Raw genomic sequence first — 25997 nt, forward strand, 5'->3', positions numbered from 1 at the left:
GTGAGGCCACCATACAATGTGTTTAATAAGATAAGTACAAGAGAAAACAGTACAGCTTCCAATTCTAAAAAGTTTTTTTTCTAATTGCTATGTAGGTGGTCTTTGAGGCCTTGCACAATCTGGAGCCTCGTGGCTATGTTGTTGGATGGATCATTGCCATCAGTTTGTTGGTGGGAATTCTCATCTTCCTGTTGCTGGCTGTGCTCTTATGGAAGGTAAGGTAACTGATGCACCATAAAACCAAAGCTAACACCGGGGAAGAAAAACTTAAATTTATCCTTGTATTTAACATCCATTTTCTTTAGGAGCTGAATAATTGTCAACTCCATTACAGAAGTCCTTAGTCAGCAAAACCAATTTAATAAACAAGCTTTTGTGAGGGACATGCAAAGACTAATGACATACAGAAGTGAAAAAGTGGGATTTTTTAGAGCCTATTAAAAGTTGAAACCTCTGACAACCATTTCAGGACAATGGAAGGTCTCTCATAGAAATCTGCTGTTATATTACACTTAGATACTTTGCATTTCTATGTTTTTACGGTGACTGAGGTTCACTGATTTGAACAGAGTTTCCTGGAAATCAGTTCAACTTTGCTTGACCAGCAAAGACATTGGGTGCATATCTTGCAAAAACTAGCTGGTAGCTACTTTCCAAGAGATAGATGCCCTTGGGAGAAGAGTATACAGCAATACATTTTTCAGATCCCTCAGACAAAGAGTTCCAGATCGGTAAAATGCCTTACCAGAGCAAGAAGCATCTGGACCTGTTAAAAGACAGCCTTCACACTGTCTTTGATAAAGTGCAATTCTTTAACCCAAGCAGTATAAAACTGGACTAATGCTAACACTTGCCAGCAGCCATCTGGTGTGGTAAATATGAAGGGTAAGGAACTTCAAATGTTTTCATTTTTCAGTTCCCTGTTACCAATCCATAATTTTAAAAGACCACAGTCAAGGTCAGGGACTGCCTTTGAGAGAAGTAAATCTCAAATACACACATGGGAACAAATCCAGCATTATTTTGGTTCCCATGGCAGAAATCCAGGACCCTGACTTGCACTGTGTAGTAGCATGTGTGCTGCAGGCTCTGCTAGCTGACTTAGCTAGGACAGAAGGCCACAGCCCCAATGTGCTGGTCATATTGCTGCTGAAGCTATAAAATAGATTTAGAAACCTAAACCTGGCCATGCAATTCTTATTTTAAATTATGCACATGTGTGTATAATTGGGTTATAGATAATATAATATAATATAATATAATATAATATAATATAATATAATATAATATAATATAATATAATAATTTTATATGGGTTATAGATTTAAAGTACTTTTATAATCAGATTTGAAGATTTCTAAGTACTTACTAGCCATGTTCATTTGGAAGACAATGTCTGACCACAGTCTAGAATATCTCATAACTTCTGTTTCCTTGGTATTTGGGAAATACTTCTGTTTTCTGTGTAATAGAGAAATAGTAAAAGGAAAAAAAAAGTCCATTAAATTAAGATAGAAGAATAACCATGAGAGTGGAAAAATGTAAGATTGGAAGAGGCCCAGGGTTTATGTCTCAATGACACACAGTTTTGATAAAGGATATATTGCTGCTGATACCTATATGACTGATTTCATAGTTTCATTTCCTGTCATAAAAAGACATGAAATAAACCGTTTGAAAATGTGCAAGATAAGAGAAATATCACCTTGTGAGTCTTCAGGTAAAATTTGTACACGTTCGGTTCTTGGTCTCCACTACAGTTCTTTGCTTTCTGGGTTAATCTTGATACTTCAAGCTCTTTTAAACTTTATAGGGATCATCCAGTACATGTGAAGAAACTGCCATTTTGTTGCATGAAAGCTTTGAGAGAAATGCCAAGTAACAGCAGCAAATAGCCATAACTGGGGTTACACAGCTGGTTTTGGATGCATACATACTGAGGCAAAGGAATCTGAGGTCTCTTGCCCAGAGTAGAGATGACAGTTGGGCATTGCCAGATGAACTCCCGTACTTCATCCACAGATTTGCATGATTACTAAAGGATCCAATAATTTAAGTTTTTATTTTAGAGAAAAGTGATTAAAACTCTGAACTGCTAGTATCAGCCAGTATTTTAATTTATCTTAGTTTGATAATAAGTAATATTTCACACTCCGTAGTTACTGTAAGTATTAAAATTATGCTAATATTAAAGTTGAGATAAAACTGACATGGGAAAATGTGTTGGGGACACAAACAGGACAGGACAGGACTGCTGGGGTACATTCCTTGAACTTTTATTGCAGCATCAGCCTCATTACACGGTTGAGACAATGGGAAGATGGCAAAAGCTTGCATACAGCCAAAGATTTCTTTGTTACAGGACATTTGAAAAACTTTCTAGCCAATAGCATATTTCTAAAGCTTACAGACAATTGTTCTAGCCAATTACTAAAGGTACACGTACATCTCCTTCATACAATGCTTGCTTGTCTCCTTTCTATTAACAATACACAATACACCATTATTAAGCTTAAAACCTTCTATTATCTTGCTAGCATATTTTCCTGCAGTCTTAAGGTCCATCTTAGCCAAGCCTAAAACTCAAGCTGTTGTTTAATGTCCTTGCTTGCTATACCATTGTAACTTTTTCTACTTTCAGGCTTTGCAGCTGAAGCTAGTTCTAATTTTCTCTGCTCTTTCTGTTTCTAAGGCCTATATTTTCAGCTTTCTGAAAATCTTCTTACTTTTACTATTTCCCACATTTCCCCCCTTCAGTACAATCAAAAGAAACCTTCTTAACTTTGTTGCTTATTGACTACCTTGCATCACATAGCTCTACTACAATACATATATCTTTTTTCTTGTTTGAGTCACCTCTCTTGCTTACTTAAAGTGTTGCTATTTTATGCTACAGTAATTTTAATGTTGTGAAATATTTCATCTGTTCAAAGGATATAAGTCAAATCTGGTAGTGGTTACTATTAACTGTTCTAATAAGTCTCATCCATTCTAAGGTCTTAATTCAAAGCATTTCATCTATGTCTATACTAACATCAACTATCTCTGTAAGATCTTGAGAACTTTCTGTGATTCTATTTCTTACATCTCTCTCTCGTATGATAAAAACTTCTTTGATAGTTTTGTCTATAATTTGTCATACACACCAAAGTATACAAGGTACTAAGTTTTGTCTATAATTTGTCATGCACACCAAAGTATGCAAGGTACTACTACTAGTTTTATCACCTAAACAACAAACACATACAAACCTATTTTACAAAGTTCCCTTAACCAAGGTGCAAAGCTCCATCCTTTGAACATCCTTTGAGCTCATACAAAGCTCCATCCTATGATCTACCGTCTTCTTTGATTTAAGCTGTTAAAACTTCCAGCTTTTGTATGCTTTTGTGGATGGATTTAGAATAGTCAGACAAATTCATACAACACAATCCTTCAAAATTTTCACAACCATGTCTATGTGCCAGTAAAGGAAAATCAATTGTTGCTCTATTTGGAAGGGTAGCATGTTTAACACTGCCAACATCTGTCAGCATGTCGCTGATTGCAATGGATGTGGCATTAGTTTGTTTACTTAGCCAACATCCAACTTGATCTGTTTCAGTGTCATGGCAGAAGCAAGTTGGGGTAGAAGAAAATCCACTGAAACTCTTTTTGCAGCTTTCCAGGGCCTAAAATCACTGTTACATTTTTTTCCCTATTGAGTGGCAAATTTTTTTACTCTATGCTTTTTCTTAATGACTCTATTAGCACTAGGTGCTAGCACAGTAAGTTGTCCAATACTGCATGGAACACCTTCAAGGCGTGATGGAATGCCTTGCCAAGCTCTATCTCCAAAATGAACCAATATCCTTTTGTAATTGTCATGGATATTGATCAACCCCAGGAAGTCCACCCGAACTATCTGAGTAATTACACTAAAAACTCAAGTTGCTGTAAGCAGGGTAATTGGGAGTGACATTGTATTTTGGAGAATCATTCTCTCACTAATTGCTATCTGAAAACGTAAGACAGAAATCTGTTGTTAAGGAACTAAGAATCCAAATTCTTGGGGCTTAGAAAGTGCATTAGGAAGTTCTTTGGTCCAAATGTCCCGACCAACCACAGGATTGCTCCTGTTGGCAACCTCATCTGATTTATTATTAAGTTGCTTTTTGGTCAAGGGATCATAATATATGGTCTTTTATGATCCCAGCCTGTCTTTTACCGGCACACTGACTAGACAGGTTGAAAAAGGCTTTTCTGGGTTCGAATTGGACAGGCGTAGTATCCAAGCCTGCCTTGGCTAAGGTCAGCCAAACATTTGTTTTGGGCTGTTCCACAGGCAAGTCTGCGCTGCAAGAAGCAAGCAAAACTAGCCAGCACCAATGTAACACTCAATTTCATTCCATATCTTCTGTGAGCTATTTTTTGGCAAAAGATTTCCCCATATATTTCAACTCACAAATTCTGCTTTCGTTCCTTCCCAAAGTTGCCTGGGGACTAATCAACTGTGTTAAAAATGGGGTAATTTCACCTTTATAAATCTAGTGAGTGGATTCACTTTCTCTTATTCTATAACATAACACAATGGAAACCACACTTTTGCCAAAAGAGCTCTATGAAACCAACAATTCACATGCTTATCATTGACAGAAAAACAAGGTTTGCAGGTTCCACAGGTACGTCAGGCATGACCCATAGTCTCTCTTTTTGGCTCACATCTGCATACTTGTTTCTCCGCTCTTGGACTTGTCAGTGCTTCCTCATGTGTGATACAGTTTGACTTTCTTTGCCAGAACCCACTTAAGGTCCTGCACCTGTAGAGACACAAGCATACTTATTACCCCAAGTTATTAGTTGGAAAGGACCTTCAATTTGTCCTGTCTCAGGGCTTCTAATTAAAACAAGGGGATTTTCTTTCAGTTTCACCTGTGTGATTTGAAAAATGCCTAAAAATTTGTGGATCAGGTTCTGCAAAAGAGTTGTTCAAAAAATTAAAAACATAAAATTTTGCCCAATCTCATCTGTGGCGTTGCATCTACTGCCTCCTTCTGTTGATCTAGAATGCATTTTATTGTGTGATGTGTCTTTTTGATAATTGTTTGACCTGTGGGGTAGTGAGGAATACTAAAGGTGTGACGAACACCTTAATCTATTAAAAATGTGACCCCTTTTTGGGATATATATATGCAGGGCAATTGTCTGTTTTTACATCTTGGGGCACACTTAGTGAAGGAAGTACTTGTAAAAAATGTTGACAGGCATGATTACTTGTTTCTCATGTGTGGGAAGAAGCGAAGACTGCACCTGATGTTTTGCACTATGTGTCATCCATCCTGACACATGGATGTTTTTAAATTTCTTAAAGGAAGGGTACTTAGTGATGCCTGTTTGCCATAATTGTAGGCTTTGTAAACCTAGGGGGTTGATGGCTCCTGTAGAAACAGTGTTGCACAAGCTGACAATCAGGGTAAATACTAATGATAGCTTTAGCTTGACTTTTGGAAATGTGAAACATCTGCACAAGTTCTTGTGCATTTTGGTGAAAAAAGGCATGACTTAGTTTTGCTTGTTTAAAAATATTTGGTAAAGTGTTTGAAACAACCATTGTCAGTTTATCAGCTCTTGCATTTCTTCCAGCTATAAATCTTGGAAGCGAGGAATGAGCTCTAATGTGAGAAACAAAATATTGGTGGGTTCTGTGTTGTAAAATTGTATAAAGACAATGATATAGGGTATCATTACTAGCATCCTTTAAAACTGATCCTTCTATTTTTTAAACTACATTAGTAACATAAGCAGAATTTGTAATCAAATTAAAAGGTTGTAGAAAGAGCTGAAAAGCCTTAACTTTTGCAACTAGTTCAACAATCTGAGGAGACCCTTCTACTGTTTGAATGTCTGATTCTCATGTTTTAGTTGTTTGATTGTAGAAAGAGCTGAAAAGCCTTAACTTTTGCAACTAGTTCAACAATCTGAGGAGACCCTTCTACTGTTTGAATGTCTGATTCTCATGTTTTAGTTGTTTGATTTAACTATACTATCACTGATTTATGTATCTTCTTTGACTCATCAGTGAAGAGAGTTACAGTACTTAAAGGTTCTTCACTTAGCATGGGTTTTTCCCTAAAACTCAATTTTGCTTGCAACAATTTGTGGACTGGATAATGAATAGAAAAAATACCTGAGAAACGTAACAATGCATTTTGCAAATCATCTGAATTTTTCAATGTAATACCAATTGTACTATACTGTTGTAACTTTTTCTACTTTAAGCCTTTGCAGCTGCAGCTAGTTCAAATTTTCTTTGCTCTTTCTGTTTCTAAGGCCTACATTTCCAGCTTTCTGGAAATCTTCTTACATTTACTATTTCCCACAGAAAAGTTGCAGTCCTACAGAGGAATCTTAAATTGTCTGATTGTAAATATTTTTTAGACAAAATTGACCAAGTAGATCCTACAGTCATTCCTAAATTTTGTGTGCGAAGAAGTAAAAAAAAAAAAAATCCCAACTTTATATTAGAATTTAGTTTTTAAATGTGGAATGAAAGAACAGATTTTAATTAGATAGCAATTTGGATATCTTAGAACTGCCTCCTAAGATAATGAGAATGAGTTTCAGGACTAGATTATAAAATAAATTGTACTTTTATTAACAAATTAATTAGAGCTAAACTGTGGTGCTGGAAGGCAGCTGTTTACACAAAAAAAAAAAAAAAAAAAGCAGGAGCTGGAGCAAACTCATTGTAACAGAACTGAACACTGGCAGCAGTGCAGAGTGTGCTGGCGGCACCCATGTCTCAGCCCTAGGTGGAAAGTACACTCTTGCTGTGTACACAACTACACCTCAAGTGGCACTACACAATGGACAAACCTGCAAGCATGCTGGTGTTTTGCAAATGGAGTAGACAGTTCCTTAAAGCTGCAGAAGAATACTAGAATACATGTAAATATTTCACATTACACACTGCTAGATTTAATAGCATTAGCAGGAGCGAGATCTCATGGACATTCCAGCACAAAATTCTGTTTTTAAACAGAATAAGTTTACTGTGCATCATACTAATATGAGAATGGTAATTATTTCATTATTTGTAGATCTAAAATTGCACAGTTTAGGGGGTTCTTGTCAATGGAAGTGATGTTAAATGTTTGGTTGTTTCACTTCAAATAAAAGCTTACTTATTTATGTGCAAGATCACAGCCATGTTTATGCACACATAAAAAGCTTTATAGCATGAGCTTGATCAGCTTTTGAGTGGCTTTTCTTCTCTATTTATTTTCATATTTCATGTAGTTGTTGGGCTTTCTCTGGTTTAAGTGCATACAGATTCAGAGAGGGTGAGCAGCTTTTCCCTGACTTCCACAAGATGCCATGCATAAGGCAGACTGGCAAGGATTACCCCAGTTTTTCCTATTTTGTTGGAATATGGAATTACGTTATTCTGTGAGTTGTGCTGAGAGACCTTGATGGCCTATTAGCAGAGATGGCCCCCCAGGGTGGCTCCTGCTTCCCCAGAGGGAGTTACCAGGGCTAAGTCATGGAGACAATAAAGAACACTGCTCCACCCATTTTAACAGCTTATATAAATGGGAGTAGAATACTTTTGGTATATTTGGTATGAATTTTACATTGTAACCCAAGAGAACAGATCACAAAGATCTTCCCTGCAGAGATGTAGATGGATCCACCAGTTGCCTTGGAACTTAAGAAGTCTATATTTCTTCTAATTTCTTGCTTGTTTTTTTCGTCTTCATAATCTCTCCTTTATTTAAATACATGTCAACACTATCTTTTCAAACTTACTCTTAAGTTCCTGCTCACCTTTTTCCTCGAACTTTTGAGGTTGTCTCATTCACAAAAATATGATACCTGTTTTTAGCAACCTAAAAGCCCATACCTGTCCTATCTGTCCATAAAAACTGCAAGAAGTGACTTTGTTTGGGGTCTGTGAAATTCCTCTTTCTGTAGTCCTCGAAGCATTGCATTCTCTATGGTTTTGTGATAAACTTTTCAATTTTATTGCTTTTGTTACATGTTCATTTATCTAGTTGCTTTAAGTAAGTTGTTACTTGCTATCTCACATGTAGGCTTCTCAGGATACTACTTTTTTGATACAGACTCTAGGTTCAGTAGACCTAGAATAAGTTTTTTCAATATTATCATGTTACAAATATTAAAAATGCAATCAGGTGATAATTAACTTCTGTGATTCAACACCAAATTACCTCCCAAACATGGATAGATCTTAATTTTGTATGGTGTCTATGAAGCCTTGAGGAGGAAATGGGACAATGGAAGTGGTTGGCTGTCTGTACAAATAATGAAGTTTTCACCAGGCAGAAGTTGAGTGGATCATTTAAGTCTCATTTTCTTAAAGAACAATCAAATCTTGTTTTATTTTTTCCTTTTCCTGGACCAAAGCAAGCACCACAAAATTTTTGTAGACTCTTGGCTTGTGGAGACCAAAATGGTTCTTATTCTTGCAGCAGTGCCTCGAACTTCAGATTTTCTACAGCTGATTACTCCACTGAAAGCTGTGCTTTTTGAATTCTGACTGGATGTTACAGAAAGATTGAGTTTGGTCATCTTTTATTTGTTCTTGCACAAGTAAATGGTTAATGCTACTGTTGTAGCCAAAACACTGCCTTCACCACTGAGATTGCTGGCTGCCATTTAATACTTGTTCCCTACCCTCAAAAGAAAGATTGGCACCATTTCAGTGCTGGCATGTGTCCAGTATTTGCAAAATGCCTTTGTTATCTTTCTTGATAAAATGAGCTATGCAAATGTGCAACAATAATGTTGTGACTGAGTGTTCTCTGTGGTCTCAGTGCCCTCCGAATGAGAGCTGTGCATGCCAGAGTACTTTGAGAACATCACAGCCATTGTAGCTGTGTTGCTCTTATCATGGAACCATGCAGGCAAATGTAATCTACTGGCAAGAGAGAGGTAGAGTTGTAGTTCAGAATGTGTTTCAGAAAAGACAAAAGATAGCCATCATTTTCAGGAGTCTAAATGAGAAAAAGAATGGATGTGTACACTGAAAAATTGCAAATAAGTACCTAAGGTTCCAAGATTTCCCACTACCAGAACACAATATGTATATTTATTGGAAGTCATTAGCATCTCTCAGACCCAAATGCCAATAATAGAGCAAATGTGATTTGCCTAGTCTGAATTCTGTCTTTGGTGTTACAATGGGCAATGCTGTATTATAATTTACCGGTGTTGCAATGGGCAATGTTGTATTATAACTTACACCAATCATAGCCATTTCCTTCTGGTTTGGCTAACCCATGAAGGTGACTTATTCTGATAATTGTAAACATGGTACAACTTTTATTCAAATATTTTTCACTGATCAAATATATCAAAGTATGATTGTAAAGCTACTTTTTATTGATTACATAAATGGTCTTTAATGTTTAGTCTCTAGTTTTCAAACAAAGCAAAAAATAGGTCAGTAATGTTTCTTTCTTTTCTTTGGAGAGGAAATGGAAAATATGGATTGAGATATGTCTTAAATTAATTGTGTTTATAGCAATGATATCTTTAGTTATGGTCCTATTCCCTGTTGAGATTTTAGAAGATCATTTTATCTGGACATATCTGCAGTAGACATTGTGTTCTTTCTCAGTTTTGAGAGCGATAATCAGAGATGAACTTTTGTTGATGGCTGTGTTCATTCTACGACTTTTTAAAAATAAACTATACAGTAAAATTTTGCAATAGGTAAAAATTTTTAAACTATATGGAAATGTTTGTAAGTTTAAATGTTGGCCAATCTTTTTAATTATACTTATACTGGTAGCATCTGTCTTGCAAGATACTGTACATAGTTACTATGCTGCAAGATGCAAGACATTTACATTTTCATTAAACTCAGGTTGCCCTAACTTAGCACTGAAAGATCTTTATAAGTCAGTCACTGGAATTCTCTTAATTTTTGAAGTACTATAAATACTAAGTCTTAAGTAAAAGATACTATGTATGCACAAATGAAAACCTGGATTAGTAAGTCTTGTCTGATGCAACCTAGATGGTACCTACATGGTAAAGATATTCCAAGGGTAAATAACAGACCTAACAGCTCTATTCGCCACATTACTGAGTAGCTCCATTGAAGCCAACTGAACAGTTCCTGGGAGAAAAGTTGCACAAGAATTGGTTAGAGGAGCAAATTATTGATGAGTGGGGTGACACTCTGGCATCAGTGAGAATGGCAAGGCACGTTGCATTAAAAGAACCCAATGTATTAAATTAGATTTTCTGTACTGGTGTCCCTCTCTGTGTGCAATTAACTATTTTGCATACCTAAACACATCTTTTCCATGCATGCTGCTAGTCTGAATTATGCATCTACTTTGAGGTACCTAGCCTTAGTGACTGTTTTTTGACATTTGGCCTTTCAGATAGATATAGGGAATTTGGTTAAAATAATAGTTTATTTGATGATCTCTTTGTGGTATTCACATGCCCTCTGAACAGAGAGAAGCTGTGAGAAAAGCAGAGAAAAGAATGATCAAAACAATTCTTATCTCATTTGCTGCTCCTGTGTTTGTGCTCATGTGGAATGTGTTCTGGAGATTGTTTACCCAAGGTGATTGCTTGATTGGATTGGATTCTGGTGGAATTGTTTATGTTAATTAGCCTATCAGGTCCAAGCTGTGGGGACTGTCCGTTGGCAGACAGTCACGAGTTTTTAGTTTGTTAGTTAGCATTCTTTAGTATTCTTTGTAGTATAGATGTAGTATAGTATAGTGTAATGTAATATAATATAGTTTTAATAAAGTGAGTGTTTGGCATTCCAAAGCCTTGGAGTCAGATGCCAATCATTCCCAGATATTGGAGTCCCCTGATATTACTATATCCCCTTTGATCAGTTTATTACTTGTGAATGTTCTTATCAAAAAAAAAAGAGTTTTATCTTATTATTTCAACATTACAAAGTAACCGCCTAATAAAATGTGTGTTTAAAAACTATGCTTGTTTTAGTACTACAGTATGTGAAATAAATTTACTTTTAATATCTATGAAGAACAACAGATCTTTTCCCAACACACCAGCAGTAACATCTCAAGAAATATTAGCCAGATTAGATGAAAGTAAGTTAAAAGTTAAGGGCTATTTTATGTACGTTGCTAATACTTTTGTGCCATAGCAATGTCTGTCAGGTGCAATACACTGGGATCAGATACAGATGGTAGGTATCAAATTCTTCCACAGTAGCTAAACAAACTGTTTTGCAGAGGAGAACTTTGAGCAAACTGCTGAACTTATCTTTGCCTTAGTTCCCTGGCTGTATAAGTACATATGTCATTGTGTACATGTACAAAGTATTTATTATATGTGTGTGCAGCCACTTGTGGAATGGCGATGTTTGAATCACGTTATTTTCTTGTACTTGTTTCATTGAGTAAATGAGAACCTACATTATAAGAAAGTTGAGGGATTTGCCTCTCAAAAAGTCAATGAAAGATGATATAATCGAAGCCAGACCTCCTGCATATTCATAAGCTTACTTTAGTTACACTATCATCCTTCCTCTGAAATGCACATTTTCTCCTTTAACTATAGACAAGACACATCGCTCCTCTCCAAACTGCCTCTTCCTCACATGGTGAACAGGACTGACAGTTTGAGAAGTCTTGGTGTAAAAGCTGATACAAATATCTGGCAAGCATTCTTTAATTGGGAGAACACACTGCCTCCTCTTGAAACGGATGGCTTGCCAGAATCATCCAGGGCTATGTAAAGCCAAGTGCAAAGTGGTTTTATCTGCCTTCTTGGTGGTAGTTAAATGAGATGCATTTAGAGATGCATTATGAGATGTATAATAACCACTGATCAATCTCTACATGGCAAAATACTCCATGCTTCTAATCTCAGCAACACTGCTTTGCAGATGTTGGGAGTGTTGTTCCTCTGCCGACTGGTGGCATATTAATGGGGTGTGGTTCCTAGCCCTGCTTTGAGCCATGATTAGCTGAGTATTTTTCTAGCTGTGGTACTGTTTGTGTGAAGGGAGAAGTACCCAAATAGCACACACCAAAAAAAGATGAGATGTGTAAGTTGGTTGTGAATGGCCTGGGACATCCACCTAGATTAGCAATGTGTCAGTAAAAGATTAATTATGTAAATACAGACTATTAATCAGGTATGACTGGACACTGCTTATATTAGATAAAGAAATTGTGTATGAGAGGAAAGACAGCTTGTGACTAAGGCACCAAACCCAAAATATATGTTGTCAAAGCCTTGTTCTCTGGGAGATTTCTTCAGTGGTTCTTTTGTTTAATTTCTTACCCCTTTGTTAGTACTTACTTTACTCTCTTTTCTTTTGACTTGTTGGCTTTTCTTTTGACATGTTGGCATGTTGTGGTTAGTAACCTTGTCAATAGAGTAATATTGTTAAAAATCAGTACTTCTTGTGTGCAGTTTAAGACAGAGTATGCACTAGAGAAACTTAATTAAAAACTAAGAAGTGGCAAAACCTTCTGATACAGTTTTGAATTCTGTTTGAGTATCGTTGTTCACAAACCTCCATTCCTAACTCAGTTATAGTCTTGGAGCACTACTGTAATTAAGACACAATGTTGTTTTTACAGCAGTATGTGACTGTTATAATTTTTTTCTTGTTTCCTAACTACTTATATTAATGAGAAAAGTCTTTTAAAAATGCAAAACATAACCATTCTTCTACAATCCACATTTCAAGCTATTTCTCTTTTTATTTCATTGGGAGAATAAACCTTGTTGGGCATGATAAAAACACTTTAGAAATTTACCTAACAGTGAATAAAATAAAAGCAGATATTGCTTGCCCTCTGATCAGCTTTGTTTTTTCCCAACTGCAAATTAAATTTTATTTTGTAATCTCAACACTTTTCAAACATATTTATAATCCACATCCTCGAGAGATAGCCCATACTTAGGTTGTGTTGGGTAAGTGCTTATACTTTTGGAGTTTAGGAAAATATAAGATCTAGTAATTCAGCCTTTGGATATGCAGAAAGTAGCAGCAGAAAAAAACTCCAAGAAGATAATTCATTATTGTGATGATAATTCAAAAGTTTGAAATGATTTTTGACTGAAGTAATTTCCATTTTTGTGGGTGCTTGAAGAATGCTGTTCTATGTGAGTGCTGTTAGATATGATTTACTTGGGATTGAAGGGATTTAAATCTGGCATGGAAGTTTAAGGGAGTTGTGTATGCTAAAGACTTTAAATATCTGTGTTTGAATAGAGGACTTGACAGTGCTGTCACATGGCAAGAAATAACTTCACAATAATAGGTGTAATTTCCCATCTCAGACTTAACAGTTTTTGTATTGCTTTATTATTCAATATTGCCAGAAACATGCTTTCTTCTCAACATATACTGTAAAGTTGTGCTACGAAAGGGCACATGGGCTACATAACTAAATTAAAGATGTGTGTAAAAACCTATGGATGGTTTCAGGTTTTGAAGTGACAAAAAATAAGCAGTCTTTTCTGGAGGTGCTTAGTATTAGAGCTGCAATAAGTAGGTGGTTTAGATTCAAAATCTGAAACCATCCATGGGTTTACACACATCCTTTAATTTAGTTATTCTAGTCCATCTATTGTTTTCTCATTTCCTGCATTGTCTTTGGTGGATGATGCCTCCTCTTCTCTTATAACCCTTCAGCTTTCCACAGCTTTTCACAGTGTCCTAGGGTGACATTATGGTGCTTGTATCCCCAGTCAGGTGTTCTGTTTATGCTGGATATTATAATCTGTGCCTTCAAGACTGGCTCTGATAGTGAAGGCAGGGAGAAGGAGAAGCACAGAGTTTTGTTATCAGCTGCACTCTCCCCCACAGTCTGCTGGAACAGAGAACTCCACTGTTGTTGTCTGGGCATGGACGGGGCAGAACAGAGCACTCCTTTTGCTTTTTAGTTGGTTTAGCTAGCTGAGGAAGTCCAAGTTTTCCCTGGACTGTTTTTCTTTCCCTTTTCAACCATTCAAACCTGCTCAGACTGGATCCAGGGAAACACCAAGAGCTTGCGCTTTGTGGCCTGCGGGGGTCTGCTCTGGGCAGCAGCCTTTCCCAGTGCCGGAGGGATTGGTAACAGAGCGAGCACCCACAGGAGAGACTTTCTGATTTGTTGTCACTGCAGATCGGTAAATGAGTTTTGTCATCTGCTATTGTTCATTTCTTGTGCTGAGGAGTGGTTTGCCTGTTAAATAAACAGGTTTTCTTCCACTTCTCTCTGAGGAAATTCTTCCTGAACTGGCTGGGGAGAGGGGCCACGTGGACTTGCTTTCTGGGGGTGCCCTTATGTAGGTTTTTCCCCGATTTGCCGTAAACCAGGACTCACAGTCTCTGCCTCCTGTAAATGCACTCTCCTGTTGCTCTTTTTCTCATGAGTGCCTTCCCCAGGCAGATGATTACTGATCAGAGCTTTCCTTGGATGGGGATGTGTGAGCTCGCAGACTTCCTGATGGGGTCACAGTTCTGGAGCTGGGTCTTTCCTTGCTCTATACATATAACTGTATGTGTGCACATATGGGTGTGTCTATATATATATATGGAAAGCAACATTTGGGAGAAATTAACAATATTAGAGACTCATTGCCTATGAAACAAGTGTTAGCAACCACTGGTCCACTGTAAACACCCATTCTATAAATGAGATCACAGCAATACTCCTCTTAACGATGAGGATTTCTCCCTACCTTGCTTGAAATTCAGGACTGAGTCCCAGCAGTGCTTTCCTCAATGGGTTTTTTTCAGTTCTGTTAATGGTTTTGCATTAGCCGTGGAAAAGGGACCTGGTGTCACTTCAGCCCCAGTGATAAAAGAGCCTGTATATGTTCAACCCTATGTTGTATCAACTCTCCTGCTTTGGTCCGGTTGTCTGCCTCCTTATTACCCATCACTGTATGTTAAATTCATAAAACTTGTTCTCTCCAGCCTGCCAAAGTTACTTACCAGCCTTCCACATACGGTGAATACTGCTGTCCTTCTTGAATGAAATGAGTTAATTGTAAGGAGATGGATATGTGGTCTTCTGTGAGACAATAACTGTTGTGATTTCTTCGTGGCAATTACAAAAAAAAACCTTCTTTCTGGTGATGGTCTGATGAGGGATTTTATTACATTAAATGTAAATATATGTCACTAAAGAGCAGTGTCACATAACAAAGAACATCGTTGTCTCTGAAGGATGGGAAATGTATCTAATCCCTCACCAGTATTTCTGAAAACATTAAAAAAAATATATCCTTAAGGTCCAGTTTCTCTTTTGCTTGCACTGAAGTCCTCTACATAATTTTACAGTACCCACATAATTTATAGCAAATAAATATAATTCTTCATAGTGGAATCACTTCTAGATGTGGGATTTCATGCTTCATTAATATTTATTACAGTTTTTAGCTCACTTTTTATCCCTACCAGAAAGTTATATGACAGCATGCTTTATCCAAAAAAAAGTAGTAAAATACCAAAACCCTCCTTGCCAGCTTTTAAGACAATTCCTGAAGCAGATGTTCAGAAACATTTTTTTATATAAAACATCAGTGGGAAATAGTTGGGGTATGTTTGTTTGGCTCTCAAGGAAATTAAAAAGCCTTTCTATAATTTTGATTATAACTTCAAGAGGAAGTTTTACTGTACCAAGGATATGGTTACATAAAAGATGAAAATGTTAAGGATTTAAAATCTGTTTTTAAAACTAGAAATTGTACTTTTCTTGGCAGTTTTCTAATGCATAGAACATGTAGGTTCTGTTACAAAAACTGATAATACAAAAAAAAGCCACCCATGTTTTCATAACATCTGCTCCCTGAGCATGCATAAATAGCAGCAGCAGTGAATAAATAAGCACCCATGATTAATTAAGCTGGAGCAGAACAAGAAAATTAGTAGGGTCTTACAATTTTTTTTTTTTTTGTTATCAGTATAATAATTCGCTTCCATTTCAGTCTGAAAATCTAGAGAAACTTCTGCTATTCGCTTGCAGTCTCCACTGAGCTGAATTCTGTTGGCATCACTGGTGAACTTTCACTGTGGTTTTATGATGGTGCAATCTTGAAGTTGTCTTCTCAAAATAAATTCTTTGCATGGTATAGCATGTGGGTCCAAGTACAAAAATTACTAGTAATGATATTTTTCTGCTAAAAAAAAGAATTTGATCTCACTTCTAGATTGAGTTTGAAGAGTTGGGAACTAGAGAAACTCCTCTCCAACTCTCCGTTTCTGAATCCTTTCATACAGTGTTCTGAAAGAGGCTAGGAAGCAAGAAAATTCAACAGAGTCACTTATGTGAGTTGATTTTTCAGAACAGAAAGACCATTATTCATGCATTTGCATGTACATTGCAACAGATAAAGCTTTGTTTATGGTACATGGGAAAGATACTATGTTTACAGTCTGTGAATGACTGAAGAAATTACTTTTAAGGTCTAATTCCAGTTATTCAGGGAGGCATCCAGTTCATGGGACCTTTGTAACATTGAGATCGTGAGCATTTATATATATGTCTACCTACTGTGCATTTATGAAGTAGTTGCAGGTGTTGTGGTTTAGGAATAGTATTCTCTAATTTAGTGCTCCCACTAAAACCTTGAGCCTTTCACTCCTCCCTGCTGCTACCTTCTCCCTTATGGTGGGCTGGAGAGGAGTGGAAGCACAGAAGTTGAAGATCACAGGCTGAGATAATTTACTGGGAACAGAAACAAGGTAAGAAAACAAACAGCAACAGCAATAATACTAATAACAAAAGTGTATGAAAGAAAGAGTAATTCACATGCAAAAGGCTCACTGAGCCCAACCTGGTCAAGCCACAGCCATGCTACCCCAGCCATTCCCTCCAGCTCGGAACCAACAAACCCTGCCAATCCTTCTCTCCCACCTACTCAACTGGAAGGAAATCCTTCTCCCCTGAAGAAAGTGTCTTCCCTCCACCCCCACCAGTGACATGACGTGGTATAGAAAAATCTCCATGTCCTAGCCATGCCTGCTCTGGCTACTACAAAAATTAACCCTGTCCTGGCTGGAACTAGGATGTTATCCACCCCTTATTCTATATCATGAATGTCATGCCCAGATCCTACACCTTCCAAATCTATGCATAAATGTGTGTGTGAATATATATATATATATATATATATAGGGGGAGGTATGTATGTATATACAGCACGGGTATAGTTTCTATAGTCAATGGCCATCCTTCCAAGATGTCTGTTGAGTTCATTTAGTCCGTGACACTGGATTCTCTCTGTCCTAGGTTGTCTTCCAGGGCAAGAGGGCTGGTGTGCTGTTGGTGGGTGCAAGCTGCATCAGGAGCTCACAACTGGTATATCTGGAGCAGTCCATATCCATGGTGGTTATGCATCCAGTAGCAGTGCCATTCAGCAACTGATATTATACAATTCAATATTACAGACTGCTCTTACCCAAAAATCAAATCCCTTTGAAGTATGCATTGTGTTTCTCTGTCCTTGCATTACTCACCATGTGCACCCAGGTCCTTGAGCAAAAACAATCACACAGATGGCTTTGCATGTGCCTTAAAGGGCAGAACGAACCCAAACTGTCTTCCCTAACACATATTCCTAATATGTACCATGGGGACTTTATCCCGTTCCCTGGTGTGTAGAGGCTGTCATGGAGGCTTTCAATTACTAGAGCCTCTGATGTTAACTAACTAGGTAGCCTCTGCAAGATGTAGATCTCAGTGTTTGAAGGTTCCACTATCTGTTGCTTTGAATGTGGTTTTGAACAGCCCTTGGTATAATTTAATTTTCCCAGAGGCCGGTGCATGAGAGAGAATATGATACACCCACTCCTTACCATGCTTTCTGGCCCAGGTGTCTATGAGGTGATTTTTTAAATGAGTCCCGTTGTCTGACTCAATTCTTTCTGGGATGTCATGTTGCCACAGGATTTGCTGGCCCAAGATAGCAGTCTTGTCATTGGTGTGAGGCACAGGGTAGGTCTCCAGCCATCCAGTAGTTGCTTACCCTATTGTAAGAATATAGCGCTTGCCTTGGTTTGCAGGAGTGTGATGCAATCAGTTTTCCAGACCTCCCCATATTTCTGTTTCAGCCATTGCCCCCCCCATTTCTTGCTTGGCATGCAGCACGTTTCACAGTTGTGGATAAGCTGGGAGACTGTGTTCATGGTTAAGTCCATCCCTTTATCATAAGCACATCTGTATATTGAATCTCTTCACTGATGGCTTGAGTCATCATGAGGCCACTAATCCAGAAGAAAATCATCCTTACATTGCCAGTCCAGATCCACCTAAAACAATTTAATCGTGGCAGCTTAATCTACCAGTTTGTAGTGGTGTTCTCCAGTAACCTGACTGTTGCCTATAACAAGACATACATGTATGTCTACATGACATACAGTCAAGTTCTCTATTTGGTAGTGATGTCTTCCTAGAATTCAGCACCCCAGGTGGGTTTATCTCTGTGCTGGCAATTGATCTTTTTCCATCAGCCTAGACACTCCCACTCATGCTTCCTTTCATGAGTCAGTGTACAGATAGAGCACTGGCCATTTCTTTCATTCACTGATGTCTAAACGCAGCTGGACAGCTTTCAGCACTGCAATTTTACTTGATCCAGTTTGTCCCTCAATAATTCCTGTGACTTGCCATGTAGGATTCCATCCACATACCCATTGGAATCTGATTAAATGAATCTTTCCATTTTACTCCTAAAAGCTGAATTTCCTGGGCAGGTGCCGTGACCTTACTTTGCTTTGTGACAGAACTAGCCATTAGGAGGATTTAGATAATCTTCTCCTCTTTCTCAAAAACTTCCTCTGCTGAGTTGCCACCCACAATGATGTTATCAAAGTATTGCAACTATTCTGGAGCTGCACCCTTTTCCAATTCAGTCTGGATGAATGCAAAGCAGATTGAGGGAACCTGGACTCCCGCTCATACTGAAGGTCCAGCATGGCCTTCAGAGCAGCACCCAGTGGTGGCTGAGAGCCACAGAGTCAGGTTGGTGCAGTGTTGTTGATGATGCACTGTTGTGTCAGTGATTGGTATGTTATTCTTCCACCCTCAGCAGTCCCACAGCAGAAGGGTCCTTTGAGAGACCAGGCAAGGTGTTCAGTTGTCTAATTTCCTCTGTCTCCACAGCAGCTATCCCAAAAGCCCAACAATGCCCTCTTGAGTCCTTGAAATAGCCTCTCCTGAGTTAATCTATACCAAGGGTGCTCGGGGTCTCTGGGCGAATCAGAACGGGGTGATTTTGCCATTCATTCCCAATTAGGCTCACCTCAGGTCCCAGAGCTGTTGGGACCCCTCTGTCACCCCCAAAATAGAGATAGATCATGCCCCTACAGATCTTGATGGCAACATTGGTGCGCCATGTTGTGTCAACTACAGCCCTTTTACTCTTGTGGGTCTGATGTGCCAGGCCATGGAATCCACACAGTCCAATAGATCTGATTCCCCCTTTCTTCCACATGGCTGGAGGCAAGGCCCCTGTAGTTCTGGTCATGGCAGTCATTGCTGAGTTCTTGTAAACATGAGCTAGAGATCTCTTCAAGAGGATCAGAAATAACATTCAGCCCTTCCATTCTGTCTGAAGACTTGCCCACTGGAAACTGGATTATCCTTGAAGAATTTCTGTTGGTGGTTGTTCTTCCTCTCAATTCATGTACCCCTGCTGTTCGGGCAGAGGCGGGTTTTCCATCCCACTTTCTCGTGTCCTCTCTGTGGTCGTGCAGGTAAAACTGCAGGTTACCTTGTGGTGTGTACCCCTCTCTCCAGCAGAGTGCTACATGCTCCCAGTAGCAGAGATTCTGGTCCATACTGGCATGGGACATTTTCTCTCTAGGTTGCTTGAGTCTTTCAAGTCTGTCCTCAGTCTTGTTCAGGCTTTTCACAGCCGAGGCACAGGTTGGTAGGGAGGAAGAAAGAACTTCATATTGTCAAAGTTGGGTGATCACCTGAAGCAGTGTTTCTTCTTCTTTCATTAACATCAATGCCAAAGGGTTGGTGTACAATGATGCCACACTCCATAGAAACTTCTGCCACATGGATCGTGTACACTGGATCCAATCTGGATCTACAGGTTGTTATTTGAATCCCTTATAGATTACCTCCAGCACAGCTAATTCTTTCAGGTCCTGGATACCTTTCTCCATGGCGTTCCACTTGTCTCGGTGCACTATTAGGTCATCCATGAGAGAATACTGCTCCCTCATGTTTGGCAGATGTTGCCTCCAGAGGCTGAGAGTTTCTGTCCTCTTTCCAATCCCCTTGCCAATGCCCACATCCTGGAACAGGGATCCCAGTTGCGTGGCTTCACTACCATCTAGTTTCATATTGCATGTTGTGATATCCCAGCATCAGAACAGCAGGTCACAAGGGGCTCTCCTGACTGGTGGCTGAAATGTTTTTGCATATCTTGCAGCTCACCTGAAGCTAGAGATCAGGTGATTGTCTCTGGCCCTGCTTCTTCCTCCTGTTGTGAGTGCCCTATTCCTCTTCATCCTTCACTAAGTGAACTAAATTTGTCTTGAATTTCTTAATGGGGCACCTGCTACAGGTGCAAGTTGTTCATCTGCAGTTTGAGTGGCCACAGTGCCTACGGGTCTGTTTCCCCCTGAGGGTGCTGTCAGTACAGAGCACTGTCCAATAAATCATAGTCTGGGCCGAGCATATTGCAATAAATAGCACCTCTATGGAATTGCCACAGCATTCTCCTTGCAAATATTCTGTCACTTTATCAGGGTTCTGTAGTGTTTCAGGGATGAACTTCCAAGTCTTTGGGGTAGATTCCTCCAACAACTGGGCATTTTTCTCTCACATTCCATGCCACTCATGACTACCCACCATCAGGGCAGATCTCTAAAAGATCATGTTAAAGGTCTGTTACTTAATTCTTACCATGGTGTGGACTGCATTGAAGAGACCTGGCAGACTTAGCAACATGCTTTCCTTGGCATCCACAGAGAATTCAAAATTCTCCAAAGAATATGTACAGGCCTGAAGAAGGAAAGGGGATAAAAAGCTGGGGAAAGTCATCCTTCCCTTCTTCCCCAACAGACTGGGTACAATTTTTACGAGGTTTCCAAATAGTGTGCCTGAGGCAAAGGTAGGAGAACAACACTGAATACAAACCCCAAATGACCATCATTACATATTATCATGTGATAAACTGTTATCACACAGTACATCAACAAAGTAATTCTGATGCTTTTCCCTTCTCTGAAAAAGAGCACTGCACGGAGTACATAGAGGTATATAGGGGGTTAATACTACAACCACATGAACAGATCAAGCAACATTGTAGCCAGTAGCTCTGTACCTAATGCAACAAAGGCTTAGATGAAGTTTGTTTCCAGCCTGTTCTGGGCAGATCTGTTGTTATAACCTTTGTGACCCACTTGGCACTGAATTAGGCTGTCATGCTTTAGGAATTGTATTCTTGAATTTAGTGTTCCCACTGAAACACTCCAAACTACCCTTAGGCAGGATGGAGAGGAGAATTGGAGGTACAAAATATGAAGGTCGTATTTTGTACAATATACTGGAAACAGCAATGAGATAAGAAAACAAATAGTAACAGCAACATTGTTAATAACAAAAGAATAGAAGAGAGTGATTCACATGCAAAATGCTACTGAGCCCAACTTGACTACAGCCACATTACCTGAACTGCTGCCTCTGGCTCAGAGCCAGCATTACCCACCGTTCCCTCCACTTTGCTTTCTTGACCAGAATGAACCACTTCCCCTGGAACAGATTCCCCACCACCCCTGGAAATGCTGTGAGATCATGTAGAATAATCTCCAGGTTCTAGCCATGCCCCCTCTGGCTACTGCAGAAATTATCCCTGTTTGGCTGGAACTAGGACAGTAAGTATGTCTGTAATGTATAGCTATGCTCCTAGCAGAGTACACTTATCTCTAGATTAATAGCATGTTCCATTTACCAAAATAGAGGGGGTTGTTATTCTGTGCTACAGCTTCTATGTCCTTTGCACAGAAGGCAAGAGGTAGAGATAAGCACTGATGATAGGATGGTACATAGTCTCATGCTGCTGTGAATTCAGGATGTAATTCGAGGTACAGGCAAGGACTTAGACTTTAGGAAGATGTGTTGGAAAAGCCCTCTTGACAGATTAAATATGCTGCCTTTTAGACCCCTGAGAATTAAAATACACTTGAAGAAAATGAAAGTTGTTGAAAACTGAAACTAAGAAGTCCAATTTAGTGGAATTTTAGTAATGACAAAACAACGCAAAATATTGGTACACACAGGCAATTTGGGGATAAAGGGTGGCAATAACTGGTTGATAAAAGGAGACTAAAACATCATGTTTTACACAGCAGGAGAAAGAAAACAAGTTTAGAGTGGTGGGAGTTACATAAATGTTTGGTTATGTTGAACAGAATATTTATTCAGTGATCTCAACTGTGCATTGCTAAGTTTGAGGAGTTATTCTTGAATGCTTACCAAAGTCTGTTATTAAAATAATGTTTGTTTATCTGAGAGACTTAAAGAAACAGAGATATGAGAATTTTTGTCCAAACTGAGATGAAAACCAGTTGCATTTCTTTAAGTACAAGGGTTTAGGAAACAAGAAGATATGCAAAAGTGACTGTCAGTGATTTTAGTTGGAACTGAGAAGTGGGAGGTGGTGACTGCACTGTATTCCTCTGGTCCTTCTTGTTTTGTGGGAGTGTAGACACTGAGAGTACTGTTCATAAAATTCTGTCAGCATTTACTTAAGACTCAAGAGTCAGACTGGTTTTAGGTTCAGCTGCAAATTTAGCATTGGTCTCTATTTTAAACTAATAAACCTGTATCTGCCTCTGCTGGTCTGTATTTATTAGAAATACTTAATGTTCTTTTATTTTTTAGCTCATACTTCATATAAGAGGATTCCTACTTCAGAGGAAGGAGCAGAGTTCTTGTGAAGATATGGGACCCAGTCTGATCTAATTTATATTGATGTAAATAAGGAACTAAGATTTTGGATTGGCACTTGGAGGAAATAAATGCTAATTCCTTGGCTAGTTCTTTCTATAATGTTATGCATAATGTTATCTGTCGTCATACTGACCAAGAAGTTTCAATTTAATGATTCAATAACTTACCACTGTCATCTCTTCTGATTTGCAGATGGGCTTCTTCCGACGGAGGTACAAAGAAATTATTGAGGCTGAAAAGAGCAGAAAGGAGAATGAAGATAGTTGGAACTGGGTCCAGAAAAATCAGTAAACTGCCCATGAAAACAAAACTGCCCAGTCATGTGACATGCACTTGCTAGTCTATAGGTCCTGCTCTCGTATCTTCCATATGTGGAAGAAGGAATCTTCTCCAGATTTTTCGGAGACCCCATTGATCCTGTGTCTTTATTACTCCAAAAAGCTAGGGAACATATCCTGAGGCAACCACTGCAGCCATGTCAGGTGACTGGAGCAATTCACACTTCATTTAAGAGTTGAACTTTGAACTTTGGAAACCAAGCTGCAGTGCAGAGCAATATTTATGAATCCAACTATGTAGTATGCCCTCAGGGGAAGAATTTTTCCTAAGAATATTTTTTATAAATACAAGCTTTTTATATTGAGTATGTCTTTATATTTGTATCAATGTTTTATAATTTCTATTGAATAGCTATATAGTTCACTCAAGCACTGACATCTGGCTAAATCTTTGGAAATACATACTATATATATATATATAAAAAAATTCTATTGTACTTTTAAACATCAATGCAAGGGAGAAAAGAGAGATTTGCAGATAAAAGTAGCTGGAATCCTCATATGCTTAATTCACAATGCTTGGTAATATCTTATATAATAATTTAATACAAAAAAGCCAAATCTTTTTACTGTCTCTTTAAGTTAAATTTGGTATTTGATTCATAAGCTACAGAACCTAAAGTATTTCACAGTTGTGATACTCTGTATTTTGAGTCTGTCCTTTACTAGCCTGTATGGGAGTGGATAAAAATACTTCTTCAGTGACAGTAGAAAGATGTAGCTTGCTTTGGCTCACTGAAGAAGGCAGCATAGTTCTCTTTTGGAAATTTTCTTTTGCAGTTTCTAGGACTGTACAGTTGAGATACCAGAAGGACATAATTGGGCAAACCACTATGGCATTGACAAATTCCTCTAAATAATTTTTTTTAAAAGGTAATTAAAGTCATATTAAGATGCATAGTTTTAAAGCTACTGTTAAAGATTGTGATCTGTTGCTATCAAAGCAAGTGATAAATTGCTACATGCTGTGAGCATTATGTCTTTCATGTGAGTTACATACTTGAGTCATGAGTTTGTTTATATGATAATTTTAAGAGAGATAAGTAGATTCAAGGATTAAAATGTTTGAATATTTGAGTCTTGAGATTGCCTGTCTGGGTGTTCCAAGTACTGAATGTATTTCCTCAAGAACTTAGAAGGAAGTTTAGTAAAGATAGAAGTGTTACTGGATCTCAGCTTGCCACTTTTATTGCTGGTAATTCTTTAACAAATTGTTTGCTGAATTAGAAGAAATCCAGTGTAATTAATTCAAACACATTTCCTCAAAAAGCTCTTGGATTTCTGAATAGAAATAGTGGAACTTTGTGAGACTTGGGTGTAGATTCTACTTGTAGAATTCACTTTGTGTGAATAAGGAACAAATACCATGTTGGTATAAAATCCATGTAAAGGAAAGAGGGGCCAAGCTCTGTGGTAGAAAGTGAAACCAGGATTGAAAGGTTGCAGGATGTCTTCTTCCTTCCTTCTTTACTCCTTCTGAGTAGAAGAACAGCTGGAAGATTGGAAACTTGAATGCAGAGAACAAGCTTGAAATTGCTTGAGAACAGGTCTTGCTCTTCCTTTCCATATTCATGATAGCTTCAAATTATAAACATGGACCACATTCATATTCCTGTTTGCTTTTTACCCCCACCATCATTAAGTGTCGGCTATTACTACAGTATTGACCGATATTTATTAACTATTAGCTATCTGCATGCATTAGGGAGAAAATAGTTTTGAAGTGAATTAAGTGTATGGATTCAACATCTGACAAGAAAAACTCACAAGTTGCTTTGGTTATGTGGGAGAGGAATTATGCCTTATGTAAACTCCAAGCCTGCAGACCACTTAAGCACTCTTTTGTTTTCAAAGTGGTGAAGACTTCTGCAAGCATAACAGTGAAAACAGCCCTTTCTATGCCTAAATACATGAATGATAATGACCCCATACCAAGTCAGTGATGTGCAGTTAGCCCAGTTTGCTGAAAGCAATAGATATGAAAAATTTTTCTTTGACAATATTTAGTATCATTTTTCTTGAATGTCTTCTGTTTATGGGCACATTTTGGAGTCTTGCACAAGTTTAAAGTATGGTATCCATTTGACATGGAAATATATAATACTGCTTTCACTAAAGAATTAAGGGAGTCATGGAATTAATCCCAAGTCTACCCACTTGTTAGGGTTTCTTGGATATAAATGAAAATAGAATTTAGTTCATTGAATGTGCATTGATTAAACTGGCGCAAAGACTAATTACCTTTGGAGCTTGGTTTGCATGCACAGTAGAGTATCTGCACCATTGTCCCTTATTTTTCTTTGAATGTTATTACTTACATATTGTAAATTGTATATTTCTTTTTGTGAACTTGTGATTGGAAGAATGTATTCACTCTTACTGATGTCACCTGTATTTAGAAGCTTGTGTTCACCTGTATTCTGATTCACTTGCACTGTTTTGGAAATGTCAGGTTTACAAAAAATGCAACTTTTTGGAATAAAAAAATGACTGCAAAATTATCCTAATAGTATTTTGTCAGTTTATGGCCTTGTCTAGCTCAAGTACTTTTCTATTAAGTGGGTAAGACATTTTCTCCTGTATATTTGAATTAAGTACTATATGTGTGTGTTTATCTGTGTGTTGACATCTAGTAGACATCTTTTATTGTAATTCTATGATTTATAAGCTGACTTGACTACAATATTTTAAACCCATGGAAATAAAATAAAGGTAGTGAGAATTATTTATATTTCATCAA

The 25997-nt window shown here is 38.1% G+C and overlaps 1 protein-coding gene across 1 annotated transcript in view; it reads left to right on the forward strand.

Annotated features, from left to right (window-relative positions):
• ITGA9 (integrin subunit alpha 9) overlaps window positions 1–25754 on the forward strand; it is a 226119-nt gene extending 200365 nt beyond the window's left edge. Inside the window, exons 27-28 of the mRNA XM_084226021.1 lie at window positions 96–215; window positions 23112–25754. Of these exons, the coding sequence (XP_084082147.1) occupies window positions 96–215; window positions 23112–23210 (219 nt within the window). The 3' untranslated portion in view covers window positions 23211–25754. The remainder of the gene's footprint in view (window positions 1–95; window positions 216–23111) is intronic.
• The last annotated feature ends 243 nt before the right edge of the window (window positions 25755–25997 follow it).

The sequence above is a fragment of the Fringilla coelebs genome (assembly GCF_963513975.1).
Source record: "Fringilla coelebs genome assembly, chromosome: 1".
Lineage (NCBI taxonomy): Eukaryota > Metazoa > Chordata > Aves > Passeriformes > Fringillidae > Fringilla > Fringilla coelebs.